We start from the raw sequence: 16,695 nt of genomic DNA, 5'->3' as shown, positions 1-16,695 counted from the left end.
AACGCGTTTCGCCTAGCAGTGCCACACCCCTCAGCCGCAGTGCCTCCTTCTTGTTGACAATCATCTCCAGTTGCAAGTACCGAGCTGGTCAATTCTTGGATTCCCCATCTCTTGGACTCGGTATTGAATGAGGCGCATATTTACACATGTCGATATGAATCGATACTCAATAGGCCAGGCTTATCCGTGATGATATCTTGGCGAACAAACGATATTGCCCAGGCGCTCGCATTCACCAGACATATCTGCAACGGGTCTGGAACACTTTGGACCCACTACGCGCGCGCGGGAAGAACAATGAAGAACGAGCTCTTACACGCAACACGCCTTCTTTCCTTTTCTTCATATAGGATCAGCTGCGTGGATAAAGTCGAAGGATTGGGGCGTACGTTAGATCAAGGAGCTTACAGATACCTGCCCAAGGCTTCCAGGTGAATATAGGCTATGCAGCAGGACTTCATGCGTAAGTCGTACATAGACCTGCACGGCCCTGGGTATGTGCGTACTGGCGGCCTGCTGCTCCGAAACTACCTTCTTGCCTGTCTCTCGTTCGATCACAGACAGCTCACCAACAACGATGTCCTCTCATCGGTGGTATGATAGAGATAGATAGCTCCCTCATGCTCACTTGCTAAAAACGATGCACGCAACAGCATTGAGCAATATAGCTGGATATGAGCAGAAGACATAAGATGATCGAACCTTCGTACGTTGCTATTAGCTTTATATTTTGGTTGGAGCGCAAAATCAATATAAGCGGCCAGCTGCCTTTCAGGCACCAATAAATGCCACCTCGAACAATATGACCATTTGTCTGTTGACAAACCGCTGCAAGTGCTAACGAGTGTCGCAAGTTGCTATGTATTATGGTATGTATTCCGAGAATGACAGACGCGGAGGATTGTCTTGTGCCGCTTTCAAGCAGTTTACACTTCGCGGGCCTGGTGTGGGTTCGCTTGTGAACCTGTACACCGCAAATGCCTTGTACTACATGGGGTTTGTTAGGGTACTGAGGTGCAGCTTATCACTTGGAGAATGAGCAAATGCTTGAAAGTGTCTACTTGACGAAGCACCTTTTCAGCTCGGAGGGACAAAAAGGTACCAATCGATACTGCATGGCATAGTATGAGCAGCCAGCTGTGCTTAACATGCGTGCCAAAGACATGTTCGCCAGCAGTAGCCCAGTAACCCAGTAACCCAGTAACCCAGTAACCCCCTGTTTCTGGTAAGGACGACTTGAGTATCATACAAATAACTGGGTCGTAATCAGAGGCAATTCCAACAAATATGATCACCATGTCGATGATGATGCGATGATACCGCTCGAAGCGCAATCGACCTGCGGATCTGTTTCACTGTGAGTGTAAAGGTCGTTTGGGATGCGTGGTATAGAGCAATTGCTGGCTTTTGAAGTGCGATATTTTTGAAATGGAAATGGAAATGGAAATGGAAATGGAACCCTCCTCACAGTGCACCCACCACGCAATGGGTGTCTCCTCCCTCTCTCACCCCACTCACCTTCTCGCTTCTCCACTCTTCTCTCCCTCTCTCGCTCCGCGCTCTTTTTTATTGCCTCTTTATTGCCATCGCCTCACTCCTCTCTCTTCTTCTTACACGTCGCCAGATTCTCCACAGTCCATTCCCTTTCTCTCGACCTCATCTCCCGGATCCAGATGCAAAACCTCAGACGATCTCTTCAAAACAAGAGCAGCTCTGGCGGTCTCTCCTCCAATCGTGCCCCCGCCGCCCTGGCCCCGCCCCGCAAGGTCATTAAAGCCCTCTACGACTACAATTCCCAGCAAAGTGAGGAGCTCTCCTTTATCAAGGGTGACTTTTTCCATGTGGTCGGCAATGAGGACGACGAGGACTGGTATGAGGCCTGTAATCCTGTCACCGGGGCCCGCGGATACGTCCCCGTCACCTACTTTCAAATCCTGGAAAAGAACCAGCGGAACAGCAACCAGAGCCTCGAGGATTCCGGAAATGATTCGGGATCCTTCACAGAGCCCTCTCCTGCACATGGCCAGGGGCAGCAGAACTACTATCAGCAGCAGCATCAGCAGCAGCAGCCTCAGGCGACGGTCGCGCCACCTGCTCCTCAAAAACCAAAATGTCAACCGCTATACGGCATCGTGCTCTACGACTTTGGTGCCGAGAGACCCGATGAGCTGGACGCCAAGGTCGGAGATGCCATTCTTGTTATTGCTCAGTCAAACGAAGAGTGGTATGTGGCAAAGCCCATTGGAAGACTTGGTGGACCTGGGTTGATCCCGGTGAGCTTTGTCGAGATCAGGGATATGGCCACAGGGAAACCTATTGATGTTCAGGAGATGCTTCGACAGACAGGGACAGTTATCCCCCGTGTCGAGGAGTGGAAGAAACAGACGATGGAGTACAAGGCCAACAGCATCCCTCTGGGTAGAATCGACGCTACCGAAGCGACTCAACAGCAACAGCAACAGCAACAGCAACAGCAACAGCAACAACAACAACAGCAACAGCAACAACAACAGCAACAGCAGCAGCAACAACAACAGCAGCAACAGCAACAACAACAACAGCAGCAGCAACAGCAACATCAATCATATCATCACCAGCAGGCATCTCATGGCATGCATCCACAGCAGTTCATGCAGCAACAACAGCAGCTTCATCAGCATTCTAGTCAAGGCAGCGGACCTACTATTCAGCAGCTCAAGAACAAGATGTCCAGGGACCTCAAATCGCACCAAAGAGAGCCTGCCGTGCGCAGGAACCCCTCTCAGGATTTTGACTCTGGTAGACGCATGGTAAGCAGTACAACTATACGGATATTTGGACTGCTGTTGTTTATTTTTGAACATCGCAGTTCGCAATATCACATTGGGCTATTATCTTGAGATGAATGCTTGTATCATAATCGCATTGCACTCTATGTGTTAGCGATTACAGCCGCTAATGACTCTTGATACCGCCCTCATGTAGACTGCTCGCGAGGAGTCGTCAAATGGAAGACACACAGGAGCAGCAGCACCGGCAAGTCGAAACAATGGAGACATATACGACGACGGCACCCATTATGACTCCGATGCTCCGCTACTTGTTAATGCATCAGTCGACTCGTACCACCATGAGGACGATCAATATTGGTTCACAGTCCGGGTCGAGTATGCCTCGGGAGTCTCACGGAATCTCTACCGCCTATACGAGGACTTTTACAGCTTTCACATTGCGCTACTAGAAGAATTCCCTGTTGAGTCTGGCAGAGTTGGTGGTCAGCCTCGGATCCTTCCCTTCATGCCAATCCCGCTCGAGGCGGTCGATGATACTGTCACAGCTTCCCGCAGGGCAGACTTGGATGGCTATGTCAAGGACTTGTGCGCCCTTCCAGCAAGGATCACGCAGCATCCACTTGTGGAGCAACTGCTTGCACTGCGAGACGGTGACACCGAGATACCTATAGGCGGTGTAGGTAACGGTCCGGCATCACCCTCATCTGTTGGACGCTCAACACCCACTGGCAGCATGTTCCACTCTGCTTCTTCAGCCCACTCTGGCGACCGACGCCCGTCGCCTTCAGGTCCTCGTGCCGTGTTTGTAGCCAAGGCACAGTCTGGAGGCTACCGCAGCTACTCGGACGACCCGCCTTCTGCAAATGCATCCCCTAGCTTGCGCTCTCAATCCTCGTTTGCAACGCCCTCCGCCTTAAACCCATCAGAAGAAATGATCAAAGTCAAGATCTCGTATCAGGAGGACATCATGGCCATGAGGATACCTGTTGCGATTACCTTCCGCTCGCTCCAGCAAAAGATCTTTGAGCGCTTGAACACTGAACACGGGGAAATGAGTTATCGCGACGACCGTGGCGACTTTGCAAGGATCCAAGGCGATGAGGACGTCCGCGAGGCAATCGACAATAGTGGCGGTAAGCTTATGGTCTATGTGGACTAGGTGCCTCAGTTGGGTTGCGTGCACTCAAAAAAAATAAAAAAATAATAATAGAGGGTTTTGCAAGGCGGCTATTATGCTCGATGAAGAAATGCCAGTTACCATGGTATCCAGTTAAGGGTACCCTTTTAGTGGCGCTCGTGTTTATGATTTATTTTTTGAGTCTCATTCTCAAGCTTAATGGGCAAGGCGACCTCAGGCACGATCGACCATTAGACAAGCACACCTCATCCTTCCCCACCAGCATCTCATCGGACCATCCAGCATCAATATGACCGCCGAGCAGATCTTTATCGACGCGCCTTTCCAGGACCAGGTACGGCCGCTTTATTCAGGATGGGCCATTCTTTTTTTTATTTTTTTTGTTCAATCCAACAGGGACTATACTTCGGTTATCGTAGGCTTGCCTCCAGTCTACCAGGCTACACTATTCACCCCAGAAGAGTCTTGGCAAGGCTACTGAACGCATCAAGAGGTGACTTTAATGGACAGTTCTCCGCGATACATACTTAGGTCATCGAACTGGCTACATATATCGGCGTTCTCCGCGGTGACGAGACAGAGACCTTTGTCAAGGAGGTTACTTCCTTGGTCGATTCCAAGAAGGATGCTGAGGCTGTCAATGTTATTGTCAAGGAAAGCAAGACGCTTTTGGAGGCTCCCGAAAAGGGTATGCAGTGCTGACTGCGCCTATGACTGTATCTTGTCGCAAATCATCTACTTCGGTCCAGTACTGACTGCCTTGACTTTCAAATCACTGTAGAGTTCGAGTCTGCTTACAATCTCCTCATCGCAGTTGTTGTTCCTGATGCGAACAAGGCCCATCTGGAGACCGTCTTGAAGACACTTACTACAGAACCCGCACAAAAGACTCCTCTGAAGTTCAAAGTGTGAGTAGATCATTATTCGCCTCGAATGATGGACTCTGCAGAGCGAAGCATTTGCTAACCACTTTATCTCATCGCTCATAGGTTGTCCAACATCTTCAACATTCTTCCCGCCAACTCTCCTCTCCGCCTCTCTGTCTTCACGTCGATCGTAGATTTGGCTGTAGCAAGCGATGACATGGATTTGGTCCTCCCTCAGCTCCAGTATGTTCCCTCCTGGATCAGCGAGTGGGGCATCGCACCCGAAGCTGAGCGCACCCTTTTGTTGACCTTGGCAGACCACTTGAAGACGTCCGGAAACCCGTAAGTCATTAGTCTAACAATGCATTTGAGGCATGAAGTTTAAACGGAATAGCGAAATCATGGCGAACTAACCAGAGATACCCAAATAGATACCAATCTCATGATTTCCTGATCAAGTACCTCACAACATTCAACAGCCAAACCGCAGAGCTGGATTCTCAGAAGTCCCATGCCAAGAGGGCCATTACTGAATCGATCGCTTTGTCCGAGGTTCTCAACTTCGAAAACTTGTTGAAGATTGATGCAGTCCAGCATCTCAAGTCCGAGAAGGTATACGAGCTCCTTTCAATCTTTTTGAGCGGAAACGTCCAGGACTACAACGCATTCAGCTCCAAGAACGCCGGTTTGCTCAAGCAGGAGCTCGGATTGGATGAGGAAGAGGCCCTGCGCAAGATCCGTCTGCTTTCGCTCGCTTCGCTCGGATCCGAGAATCTGACGCGTGAATTGAGTTATCAGGAGATTGCCAAGGCGTTGGAGGTGGATGAGTCTGAGGTTGAGTTGTGGGTGATCGATGTTATTCGTGCAGGATTGGTCGAGGCAAAGCTTAACCAGGTCTCGAGAACTGTGACCATTAACCGATCTATCTACAGGACCTTTGGCACACAGCAGTGGCAGCAGCTCAGCCAGAGGCTGAACGGATGGAAGCAGTCCTTGGCAGAAATCCTGCAGGTCATCGCTAATGCCAAACTCACCAGCGCTGCTGTCAGCACGGCTGTTATCACCAACAATTAGTTTTGTCCGCCCTTTTGTTTTACGCTCTCTCCCTTGTACCGACAATAAAATACGACTTCAACCCTGGATAACCCTCACAAGCAACCAATATGAAAGACCGTGCACATTTGTAAAGTACATAGATGGCCATGCGGGCCATCACGAAAGTGGCCTTCTTGTTTATTGAATTTGACCCAAGTAATCCTCTTTTATCGTACCGACAGCGTTCTAACCAAAGAGTGTTGCATTAAAGAAAGAGGAGAGCAGAATTGTATCAGCAACATGTGTGGCATGGTAATAGCGTAAACAGGGCGTCTCCCTTGTATAGAATCACTTACAATCTGAGTTGCCTGGTGCTTCAGACCGACAATCTTGAGCCGTACTTGTCCATTCTTTTCAATCATCTAAAGTGATATCAATGACAGTTCGCAGTTCAGGATTAAATAAAAAACAATTTTTTCCTATTACTGTTGTTGTCGCTCCTGCCATTATTTCAATACCTGATCGTCTCCTCTGTAACATGGCCCGTTGGAATCAAATTTGAAGTCGTTGGGCATCAACTGCGGTAGTGAAATAAACAGACGATTAGCATACAATTGCTTCCGGTGCAAATCATCCTCCTTCTCCCCCTCCTCCAAAAAAAAAAAAGAGTACCTTTTGGGCAACAAACACTTGGAGAGGACCAACATCGGCAAAGAAGCCAATCTATTCCAGCAAAACCAAGCAGATGTTAGGGCCATTGGCACTACACTGTGCCCTGTGAGCAAACAGAATTCATGTATACCTGATTCACACTGGTAACGATCGCATCGACAACCTCCCCCTTGTACGGTTTGAAGACAATGGCCTGGTACTGGACCACGAACTCTGCAAGGCCTGAGCCAGGTAAGACCTTTCCTGGACTGATGTTGGTCACGGTCAAAACACAGATAATAAAGCCGACTCGTCCTGAACAGGTTCCTTCGACATCAGCATACAGGTTCCTCAGCAGGAACTCTTTCATGTGCGGGCCATAGTAGGACGGATGAAGGTTGATCGTATGTGAGAGATTGCGCTGTTTTGTCCATGGTCCAGTTGCGATAGGGCAAATTGTCCAGGATATCCAGTTAAAGTCGGGTATTAGAGCAAGATGAAGGCGACGAGGCATCAGTGTCAAGTATTACAGGACGATTGCAAGCAAGCGCGAATATCAGCGACAAGTGACAGCTTGACTTTACCAAAAAGAACATGACGGCAAAGACGATCGATTGATGAGAAAGCAAAGAGGCACACAAAGATCGTTTGTCAATCACGACCAGCAGCGGTGCATCAATAAAAGAGCAAGGGGATCAAGTGGTTTGATTAGAATCGAATCCTTAATTACGTCATCGAAGGGACTTTTGGAAATAAGTTTTTTAAGGTGGCAATAAGGACCATCCTATTTTGGAACACAATCTTCTGACCGTCCATCAGACTCAATTCCTTGTGCCTGTTTGACAACGGCTAACTGCTTCAGCACATTTATTTCTGGCATCTTTGTCCCGCCTGGACAGTATTGAGGCCCTTCACCTCAAGCAAAGTCTTCCTTACTCCTGCAATTGTGATCTGGAAGTACTCGAGCGTACATTTCCTCTTCTTTGTTGAGTCAGCGGCAATGACGATCTCCGATATCATGTTTTTCAGATCGGCCTCAAGATCCTGAAGCTCCTGCTCCTGTTCTTTTTCTCTGGCTATTCTTTTCTGTTCCGCCTTTTCTGCTCTTTGCCTATGAAGTAGAAGAAGGATTACTGGTGGAAGGGTTTGCTCCAAAGACGGTGGAAGTGTTGAATCAGGTGAAGGATCAAAATCATTCTGGTCGGCCTGTACTTGTAAGTGGTCAATTTCGTAAGGCTCTCGATAAGAAATCTGCATGCCCTTATAGACCTTTGCGGTTATATACATATGTTTGCACGGCGCCTGATGTTGAGCATAATAGTTGCAGCGACAGGCAGCAATGATGGCGAATTCTTCGTCTGTACGGACATCATATGTAAGACTTGTGGGTGAGCGAGGAATAACGAGGTGAAAACGAGGGGAGACGAGTGAACAAGGTGAGTGAACAAAGACGAATGTGTGAAGACGATTGTTTATTGGCTAGACTGTTGTGAGTATATGAACTGTGGTCCAACTACATAGTCTGTCCTTCCTTATATCATTAGACGAATAAAGGTCCTGATTAGTAATACATGGTTCTAGACGTTTCGGTGCTGCCTTTGCTCATCTTTACATCATGGAGCTTTCTGTGATGAGGGCGACGTTGATCCTTTCTTAGACGCGTCTAGCGTCACATGACAATACCAATCAGAGCTAAACTCTGACATGAACCCACGCGTTACAGCACTGATCACTCGTTTTCCTTCCTTACTTTAAACCTCATAACCTCATCGTCTTTGCAGATTCCCGACATCCGACCTCTTTTCCATTGAATCGATCACATTACTTCAGCTAAACACTACACATGCGACAGCAGCTCTCTCATCGCACCACTCGACGTACAGGAAGTGATGGGTCTTAAAGGCTGGTACGCCTTTCTTCGTAAGAAGGGTTACCAACCCTCTGTACTTTACCCATCAGCCGCGTCAACAACCTTGAGCACCGCCACCAGAAGAGTCGACCTTCTCTCTCGCTTTTCAGTCATCAGGAATGCTTATACACGAAACTCCATCGAGATGGCCCATACGATCCTAGAGCTGGATGTCATGCGGTTCGGGACCAAGGAAAACATCATTATCTACGTCGACGGAGTCCAGGCAGAGGAGAAGGAGTTCACTGTTCAGATCCGCCAAGAAGCTCGGGAGAAGACCACTAAGCGATGCAAAGAAAGTGTGGATGAACTACAAAGACGGATCGATAACAACCTCAAGGTCCGTAAGCGACACTTTGCCGATGCCTGGACCAGTCTTGCGTCCTCCTTCTATTGATCCCTGCCCATCCGTGATGCATTTGTCAAGTATATGCAGGACGAGGGGTGGAACATTCAGCGACGCGAGACGGAAGCTGATGTTGTGATCGCTCGGGATTGCAGATCTGATGATATTGTCGTGTCTGCGGATAGCGATATGCTCGCGTACCCATCCGTGTCAACCTTGTGGCGCCCGATTTCAAAGAACTTGATTCTGATCTACAAGATATCGGATATCTGTGAGGTTCTCGATGTGTCCAGGATCCAACTCACGGCCCTCGCTGTTGCCTCCAACAACGACTACGGAAAAAATATCTACTCTCTTGGACCGGCGACCAACTTTTCGATTATCAAGACGATCAAGAAACAAGGTAAATATCAATGATCACAGTATTAAGGAGCGAGCTAACTAATATATATATATATTTCTACTTTTTTTTACCCTATTTTTGCAGATGTGCGACAGACGGTGAATGCATATTTGGAAAACTCCAAGGTCGTTTTAAAGAACACAGACAACAGAACACTTGAACTTGCACTCAGAGTCTTTGTTGATCTTCAACAGACGCCTGTCAGCGATCCTCGCCCTTTGTCCGGCGTCTCGTCCTACAGTGAACTTTACAAACGACTCAAGGATCTTTGTGCCATGTACCAGGAGAACAAGGATTTTCGCGCACAACTGCAACCAAGGTATGCTATATTTCTGATCAATATCGCACGGCATTTAGGACTTGGCATCGGCAATCATCTCACAGCTCACCTTACTTATTGTTTTGATGTCAATAGTACTCGCAAGGATCAGATCATCCGCCTCCGCTCCTCGCAGTCTTTCATTCGATATAGGACAGTTGAGTCTCCAGCTATGTTGAAGCCTGGCCTTGGGTCGCGCTTACCACAGCCGCCATCACCGCAACCATCCTCAGCACAACCACAACAACCTGCACCGAATCTACAGGATAACCCTCCGACCACATTACCGTCTCAGGAGTCAAACGGTCACCCGCCGCTTCCAAGGACGCAACTCCCACGAAATCACCATCGTTACTCATTCAAGACGAGGACAGGGGCAACAAACCCCCCACCTCCAGTCAAGATGAAGCTCTACAAGTTCAAGCCTTACAAGGAGCCTGAAGCAAAAGACGAGCTTGAGCCCTCCAGCGACGAGCCCAAGCCCAAGCCCAAGCCCAAATTCAAAACGTTGTCCGATTCGAGTGCAGCCACCCGCAAGCTCGCTATTACACGGTTATTACAATACCAGCACCCAACGTCTACTTTGAACGTCGGTACTCTATCCGCTAACCTCAGACGAGCTCTGCCAAACGACGGTACCGTTCAACAGGAAGTTGCCCTCTGTATCCGAAACGCTGTGCGCGAGGCTGCCAGGATCAAACGACAAGGTCAACGAGTAACGTGGAGATCCAAGAGGAGGTATCTGCTATCGAAAACTACCTCGCGATCAACAAATTGAGTCCAAACCCTCGTAGGATTATTCCCATGTCGACGGCGAAGCAACCTTTTGTCAGTTTCACAGAGTGACAACTGGCCATGTTCTTTTTCAACCGCGGAGGCGCACTGAGGGCACAGGTTCAGGAACTGGTCGGTACCGTCTGCACATCCATGCGGAATGTTGAGGAGTGGATAGGAGGAAAAGAACCAGGCTTTCTCATCAAGCACCTCATCGTCGATATCGATCCCGAAGACCTGACCAGTCGCAAGAGAGGCAAGGCTGGACACCGCGCTGCGATCAAGTTGTTATCCCTTGATGATCTCGAGACCCACTTGCAGATGCTGGACGATCCAGAGTTCAGACCGGAGACCTATGCCCGCAAAGGATATTTTCTCAGGGGGTCCTTACGAACTGACGGATTCACTATGCAGCTCCTGTGTTCCAAAGTCAGGGAACTTCTGTCAGTCAAATACAAACGGTTGCCCGGCGATCGCCTACCTCCTCGATTGACTTCAACACTTCACGGTACCAGTGATTTTTTGACGGAGATCCGAAACGTTGTCCGAACCAAAGACGATGTGGCGAGACTTTGGCCTGGTGTCGATCCTAAAGATATCAAGATCCTCACCCTTGACGCAGGACAAGCTTTTGTCGTTGGAGCATATGCATACCTACTAGGAAAATCGATGAACAAGGACGAGTCCACTTCCTTCAATGGCGCATTTCCTATCGCCTCTTACTCCACAACAACACCGCAGGATCTGATGCAAAAGCCGTCTTTGGAGGCACAAACAACTTCAACACCGCCAGCAACAACGACAGCGTCTGACAAGATCCCTCACCACAATCTTGCCGTCAATCAGAAGGCCGTGATGCAGCCTGTCTTCCGATATAGACGCTGGCTCAAGGACGAGAAGCAACTGAAACCAGAGGGTCCAGAGCGGCAACATCAATTGAAACCGGATATCGGGTTACAGTCGACTGCGCATATCGAGTCCCAGCTCTCACCTCTCCGAGGTCCAGACACCAGTGTCACCAACTATATTGAGGAGTTGGAAAAAGTCAAGAACCGACTCTTGGAGTTCTATAACGGGGACAACTTTCGATTCAAGAAGCACACATGGGACATGGAGAGAGCCAAGCACATCGAGTACCAGGCTATTGCCAACAGTCTGCTTGGAATCGTTGGCGGCAGCATTGGTGAACGTCGAGCCAATGATAATCCAGTGTTGATTGGTGTGGGTCTTGGCCAGTTCGGGAGCAGTAGTCGACTGTCGTCTCTCCACTCGCCGTTTTTGTCATACTTTGTCCCTCTGGTAAGCAGACGTTTTATTTTTTGTATCATTGACAATATTTTCTGAGGACTGAGTGCAGATGAATAACTTATTTTAATTGTTGTAATTAGGCGCGGTCCCTTGGGTATATTGCCGTCGGTCTTAACGAGTTTTATACCTCAAAGAAATGTCCGGATTGCCACCGGTTTGTGGCCGAAGTCACCCTTCGACAATTCTTCTGTCCCCACTGTGGACGGTATAACCACAGAGATGTCATGGCAGCCGAGAATATGTCCCATATTGTACGAGAGTACCTGTTGTACCAAGAGCGACCGCGATATCTTCACCCTGTTACAGCAGACGGCAGGTATCCATGGATGGAATCATCGAGTTCAGGACAAGGGACAAGCGTCGAGGCGGCTGTCGGAATCAGTGACTCCACCCCACCGACCCAGGCCGGTGGTACTCGATCTCGGAAAAAACGATCGACCTCCAGTTCGACTCAGCAGGAACGTCCAAGAAAATTGGCCAAAGAACTTTAATATTTTGTATGTACGGTCACACACACCCACGTGATGATTACAGGGGCGTTGATTAATTTACGATGACGTAGATAGCGCTCAGATAGTCCTGTTTTCAAGAAGAAAAATGAAACTATTCCAGCAAGACCTTGCGGCAAGCGTAGGCATCTTCGCCGTCGGCATAGTACTTCTTCTCGATATCCTGAACACTGCATAGGATAAAGTAAAAGGTCAGAATGTATACACTGTGTTAAAACAAGTAACATCTATCTTTGGTGACAGCCGAAAGAGATATCTTACGTGAATTTGAGAGTATCCCTATACAATTGAAGAGCAGCACGGTTGCTCTTGCGGACATGGAGTGAGACGTATTTGCAGTTGAACACGTCGCGCATAGCATTCTCTAACGAAACGAGAAAACAGATATAGCCGCAACAGAGATACTTTGGTCAAATTCAGAGAGTCCTTGAACATGGAGCTCACGATGCGGAGCGTATTCCTGAGACGACTGAATCCAAGGGGAACGTTCAAATCCAAGAAGATTCACTAGTTCACTCTCCATTGATCTTCGTTGGAGTTAATGTTGTGAAAGTTTGCTGACAAGTCCAGCCATGTCTATCCCGCTGACTTGCTGAAAAGCCTTCCACCGAGTCCTTTAACGATGAAAATTCAGTGTAAAACACAGGCTTACGGGACTGGGTCATCAGCTTTTCAGCAACTCCGAGACGGCGGTATGTGCGCATTACTGACAGGGATGTAATGTGACCATGTGGCTCAGCAGCAGGATCCTCTTCACTATTGGTACCAATTGAACAAGAAAGGTGTCGAGATCCTGTTAGCCCAGCTGTATGCCTCGTTGGATTGTTAAGTCACAATCCCTCGTTGTCCAACATCCTTACAGCTTGGCAAGAACGTATCCAATGATTCTGCCCTTCTCGTCCTCTGCGACGTATGAGAGCTGAGGCCATGTCAATGAATGGTAAAAGTCTAAAAGTCGGGTCGATCGGGTGATATCGAGGGTTAGTATTGTTGACGTGAGACAACGCAAAGAGAACTGTTTTCTTGCAAAATGTCAAGCTGAGCCCAGGATTCTGTTCCAGAACTGTGCACTTACAGTATTTCATTTGATAGTTCTCGGGCAGGTTGTGCAGGTTGCAGTTCTGCATGGGGATCATATCATCCAGCTGGCATTCAGAGTGTACAAAGATAGAAAAATCGGTGTTATCACCACGTGTTGAATGGTTGGGACAAATAGCGCATCCTGGAATCCGACATTGAACGTACGGTGGCCTCGCGAATGTTCATTTTTGGCGTTTGGTTTTGAGCCTCGACAAGGGGATTTTGGAGTTAATGGAGGTGGTGGTACGTGGAAGTGATGGTGGAAGCGCGGTTCAGAAAAAAAGGCCAGGCACAGGGCGACAGTCCCGATCTGTTGTGTTTTCGTCACTTTCTCGTTCAAAGATTGACCAATTGCTCATACCGAACCCGGTGGAAAGGAAAGGGGCTATCACCAAACCGCTCATTTGTAATACGGGCTCAATTGCTACTCGACTTGTGCAAGCCGTAGGCGTGTATCGCTGTGTTGACCCATATAGCAAAACCGCCAGCGCTTGACATCTCAACATCGACTGCCGTGCCAACTGAAAGCGACGCTGTCGCGTCCCCTTAAAACACATTCAGGCGCCACCGCCACCAAAATGTACCCCTTTCTTTGATGGGCTGAGGTGCGGGAGGGGAAAAAGAAAAGGAGCTCACCACTCTCGCTCTCTCTCTCTCTCTTTTCTTTTTGACTTTTGACCGGAATCCCTTCAAAAGACGCCATTTATCACCCTCCCTCGCCATCAACGAACCCTTCCCTCCATCCTCCCATCTCTTTTTTTCCCCTTCCATCATCTATCCTTCCATCGCCCTTGTTTGCTCTCAATAGCCATCTTTGTATATTGTGCAAACGGGTGTGTGATTTTTTTTGTTTCATTATTCCCCCTGTCCTTCTCACTCTTTCCTTTCTTGACTTCAAACAGCAACAACAGCACATCGCACATCGCTCATAACAACGCAGCAAGCATGGCCACTGCCCAGAGTCTCCCCGCTGGCAATGGCCCAGTAGAGCCCCGGCAGGACGGTCCGCTCGAAGATATGCCCTCGCCCATCCTTCCCTCCGATGCTGAATTCGATTCCAATGAGGAACAGCAACCACCAACGCGTTCGCCCACCCCGACACCCCCGCCAGGCCCGACACCCCTGCCCTCCACAGTTGGCTCTCTCCCGCCCAACAACTCCGTGGACGGGTCGATGCCTGCGCTACCTCCGCTCAATCAGCAGAGTCGTCCCGCGCACAGGACCTTGCCTGTGCCTGCCCCGCTTAGAAGGAACAACAGCAGTAGCTTCACGGCCTTCAATGAGATACCATCTCTCCCCGCTTTCCTCAACAATTGCAACCTCTCGCAGTACCTCCAGTCCTTTAACGATGCTGGTGCCACGGATGACTCCATGCCGCTTATTATCGACTTTGACGACGACGAACTCAAGAGTATCATGGAAGCCATTCCGATGAAACCTTTTCACGCAGTCACCTTCCGAAAGGGAATCCGCGACCTACGCGAACGCAGCCGCATGGGTTCCATGCATTTTGACAACTCCCAGAGTTCTTTCATGCAGCCAGAGCCCCACAGTATGCTGCATTATTCACACTCACAGTTCTTCCAGCAATCGTCGCAGCTGTCGCAGCCCTCTCAAGCCTCACATCCTTCCCAGTCGTCGCTCAACTCTTCACAGCCGACCAGAGGATATACGTTTCAAGGAGGATCATCACAGAACCCAGGATTATACCGTCAATCCTCTGCATCTAAAAGCAGCCAGAGACAGCAAGGAAACCCTTCATCGCAGACCCAGTCGTACACCCCGACACCCTCTCAAGTTTTGTCCGCAGGATCCATCTACCAGTATGTTGGACCTGCGCCACGTGGAACCACTGGTGGTAACTTCCCTGCTCAGCCTGTGCCTTTATACTCGCAGGATCAGTCACCTTTACAAAGGACTTCTAGCAAGGTATGGGCTTTTTTGTAGTCGCTACCCATTGCCCGACGATTTGAAATGAGTTGTTTAACACTGTTCGATCTTGTCAATCGATCTCATAGCAAAATGATCATAGGCAGTTGAAGCGCCGGAGATCCACATCAGGAACGCCTCCCGACCAGGCTTTGGATGGATCGTCGCCTGTGCTACCCGAACCGAGCTCTTTTAACTCCAACTCTTCCTCCTCATGGAGCAGCACTCCCAACCCTACATCATCATCTTCACAGCAACCGGACAAGGCCACGCGAGACTTGATCATGCATCAGGCGCTTATCTATGGAAAGCACTCTTCACGGTCCCTGACGAAATACGAGCATGCCATTAACTGTGCGGCTCAAAGTCTTGCGCTGGAGGAGCCTAGTTTACTGACGAACAAGGGTCAGCTCTGGAATAAGGCCAAGGCGAAGCTATTGGAGGAAGACTATGACTATAAGCGCGGCAAATCACGATCCAAATTACCAGAGGCCGCGCAGAAGAAAGAAAACAAAGCCAGCAAGGAGCGTTTAATTCAGAAGAGAGAGGCAAATGCCTCGAATGCAGCCACAATTCGACTTCGGCGGATCGCCTCGCTCGGAGAGCAATTGCACCGGAAGACTGCTGATCGGGAGGCCCTTCTCGCACAATTGCTCCGCCTCGAGTCACCAGAGTACAAGCAGTCTCACCCAGGCACCTACGAAGCCGAAGCTCTATATGCGCGTGAGAGTCTGAACCGCGTGGAGAACGAACGACAGAGCATTTCCAAGGAGTTAGGTTCTCTTAAGAACAAGGAACGGAAACACCAGTGGTACGAAAAGCGGAAGAAGGACCGCGCTGAGAATGGAGAGCGATCAGAACAGGATGACAAGAACACCAATGCAGGTACAGATGCTGAGGCGGACGAGGAGGCAGAGACTGACACGACTGTAGACCCTGAGGGCGATGCCAGCCAAAAATCTTTGACGGGCGGGACTGGAGCGCTCGATCTGGCTGCGGCACAGCGAAACAACATGGTCTCAAAAATGGAAGCGGCTGCAGCACAGAAACCACTGACATGGAAGGCCCATAATCCCACACCCCCATCGGCGATAAATGATGGAGCAAAAGCAGCAGTATCACGGGCAAAGCGCAAGGATGTTTTTCGGGTGAGCGAGTACACGCCGGTGGTGAAGAGCTGAACGAGACGGTTGGTTGTATGGAGCACGATGGGATAAGGGTGGCGTGCCAACACCTGTATTTGTCTATGTTTCTTATATCCGGAGCCGCTGAGGCCAGCAGTGTGCTGCTGTCATACGGATCGATCGCACTCTGCTCGATCAGACGTGTTTTATCCGTCTTGTCAGGACATATTGCCTCGTGTTCCTTCACGATCTGCATAGGAGAACAGAGTTTCATCCCGGTTTTCTTAAATATAGTCATTTGTCGAGAAGAAAAGGCACATTTACTGTTGTCCTACCATTATCTTAAGAAGTAGCAATTGGTATGCTGAGTCCTCAGGCCCCTGTTACGGATAACAGAACGCTGTGATAACGCTCACTTCAATTGCACTTTGTCACCAGCATTGAAGAGTCGTTCCTGAAATAGCAATCTTAGTTGTCTTAGAAAAATTGAGGGAAAAAATACCAGATGAATGCAGTTAGTGCATGTGGACGAG

The 16,695-nt window shown here is 49.2% G+C and overlaps 7 protein-coding genes across 7 annotated transcripts; 5 read left to right on the top strand and 2 right to left on the bottom strand.

Annotated features, from left to right (window-relative positions):
- Positions 1-1,673: 1,673 nt before the first annotated feature.
- On the top strand, positions 1,674-3,930 carry BC939DRAFT_399992 (uncharacterized protein; the record flags this gene model as incomplete). The annotated part of the gene is made up of 3 exons (XM_051552511.1): positions 1,674-2,418; positions 2,737-2,789; positions 2,980-3,930. The coding sequence occupies 3 exons, from the start codon at positions 1,674-1,676 to the stop codon at positions 3,928-3,930; spliced, it is 1,749 nt and encodes a 582-aa protein (XP_051409649.1).
- Positions 3,931-4,198: 268 nt separating this feature from the next.
- On the top strand, positions 4,199-6,026 carry BC939DRAFT_520168 (uncharacterized protein; the record flags this gene model as incomplete). The annotated part of the gene is made up of 5 exons (XM_051561199.1): positions 4,199-4,243; positions 4,441-4,597; positions 4,691-4,817; positions 4,899-5,117; positions 5,207-6,026. The coding sequence occupies 5 exons, from the start codon at positions 4,199-4,201 to the stop codon at positions 5,847-5,849; spliced, it is 1,191 nt and encodes a 396-aa protein (XP_051409648.1). The 3' UTR covers positions 5,850-6,026.
- Positions 6,009-7,057, bottom strand: BC939DRAFT_484700 (RNA polymerase Rpb7; the record flags this gene model as incomplete). Its single annotated transcript, XM_051559266.1, has 6 exons — positions 6,009-6,056; positions 6,167-6,232; positions 6,329-6,388; positions 6,483-6,533; positions 6,613-6,882; positions 7,046-7,057. The coding sequence occupies 6 exons, from the start codon at positions 7,055-7,057 to the stop codon at positions 6,009-6,011; spliced, it is 507 nt and encodes a 168-aa protein (XP_051409647.1).
- Positions 7,058-8,515: 1,458 nt separating this feature from the next.
- On the top strand, positions 8,516-10,216 carry BC939DRAFT_505458 (uncharacterized protein; the record flags this gene model as incomplete). Its single annotated transcript, XM_051560660.1, has 4 exons — positions 8,516-8,710; positions 8,798-9,119; positions 9,204-9,438; positions 9,535-10,216. The coding sequence occupies 4 exons, from the start codon at positions 8,516-8,518 to the stop codon at positions 10,214-10,216; spliced, it is 1,434 nt and encodes a 477-aa protein (XP_051409646.1).
- Positions 9,956-11,647, top strand: BC939DRAFT_248650 (uncharacterized protein). The gene has a single exon (XM_051550983.1). The coding sequence runs from the start codon at positions 10,294-10,296 to the stop codon at positions 11,554-11,556; it is 1,263 nt and encodes a 420-aa protein (XP_051409645.1). The 5' UTR covers positions 9,956-10,293; the 3' UTR covers positions 11,557-11,647.
- Positions 11,648-11,999: 352 nt separating this feature from the next.
- BC939DRAFT_459295 (acyl-CoA N-acyltransferase) lies at positions 12,000-13,761 on the bottom strand. Its single transcript, XM_051556717.1, has 6 exons — positions 13,275-13,761; positions 13,105-13,174; positions 12,890-12,977; positions 12,682-12,785; positions 12,291-12,393; positions 12,000-12,199 (listed from the first exon to the last, which is right to left on the bottom strand). The coding sequence occupies exons 1-6, from the start codon at positions 13,293-13,295 to the stop codon at positions 12,124-12,126; spliced, it is 462 nt and encodes a 153-aa protein (XP_051409644.1). The 5' UTR covers positions 13,296-13,761; the 3' UTR covers positions 12,000-12,123.
- Positions 13,762-13,860: 99 nt separating this feature from the next.
- BC939DRAFT_248551 (uncharacterized protein) lies at positions 13,861-16,645 on the top strand. Its single transcript, XM_051550982.1, has 2 exons — positions 13,861-15,038; positions 15,128-16,645. The coding sequence occupies exons 1-2, from the start codon at positions 14,055-14,057 to the stop codon at positions 16,217-16,219; spliced, it is 2,076 nt and encodes a 691-aa protein (XP_051409643.1). The 5' UTR covers positions 13,861-14,054; the 3' UTR covers positions 16,220-16,645.
- The last annotated feature ends 50 nt before the right edge of the window (positions 16,646-16,695 follow it).

This window comes from Gamsiella multidivaricata, assembly GCF_025024155.1.
Source record: "Gamsiella multidivaricata strain RSA 2152 chromosome Unknown BC939scaffold_57, whole genome shotgun sequence".
Taxonomy (NCBI): Eukaryota; Fungi; Mortierellomycota; class Mortierellomycetes; order Mortierellales; family Mortierellaceae; genus Gamsiella; species Gamsiella multidivaricata.
This window is presented reverse-complemented; position numbering and strand designations above follow the sequence as displayed.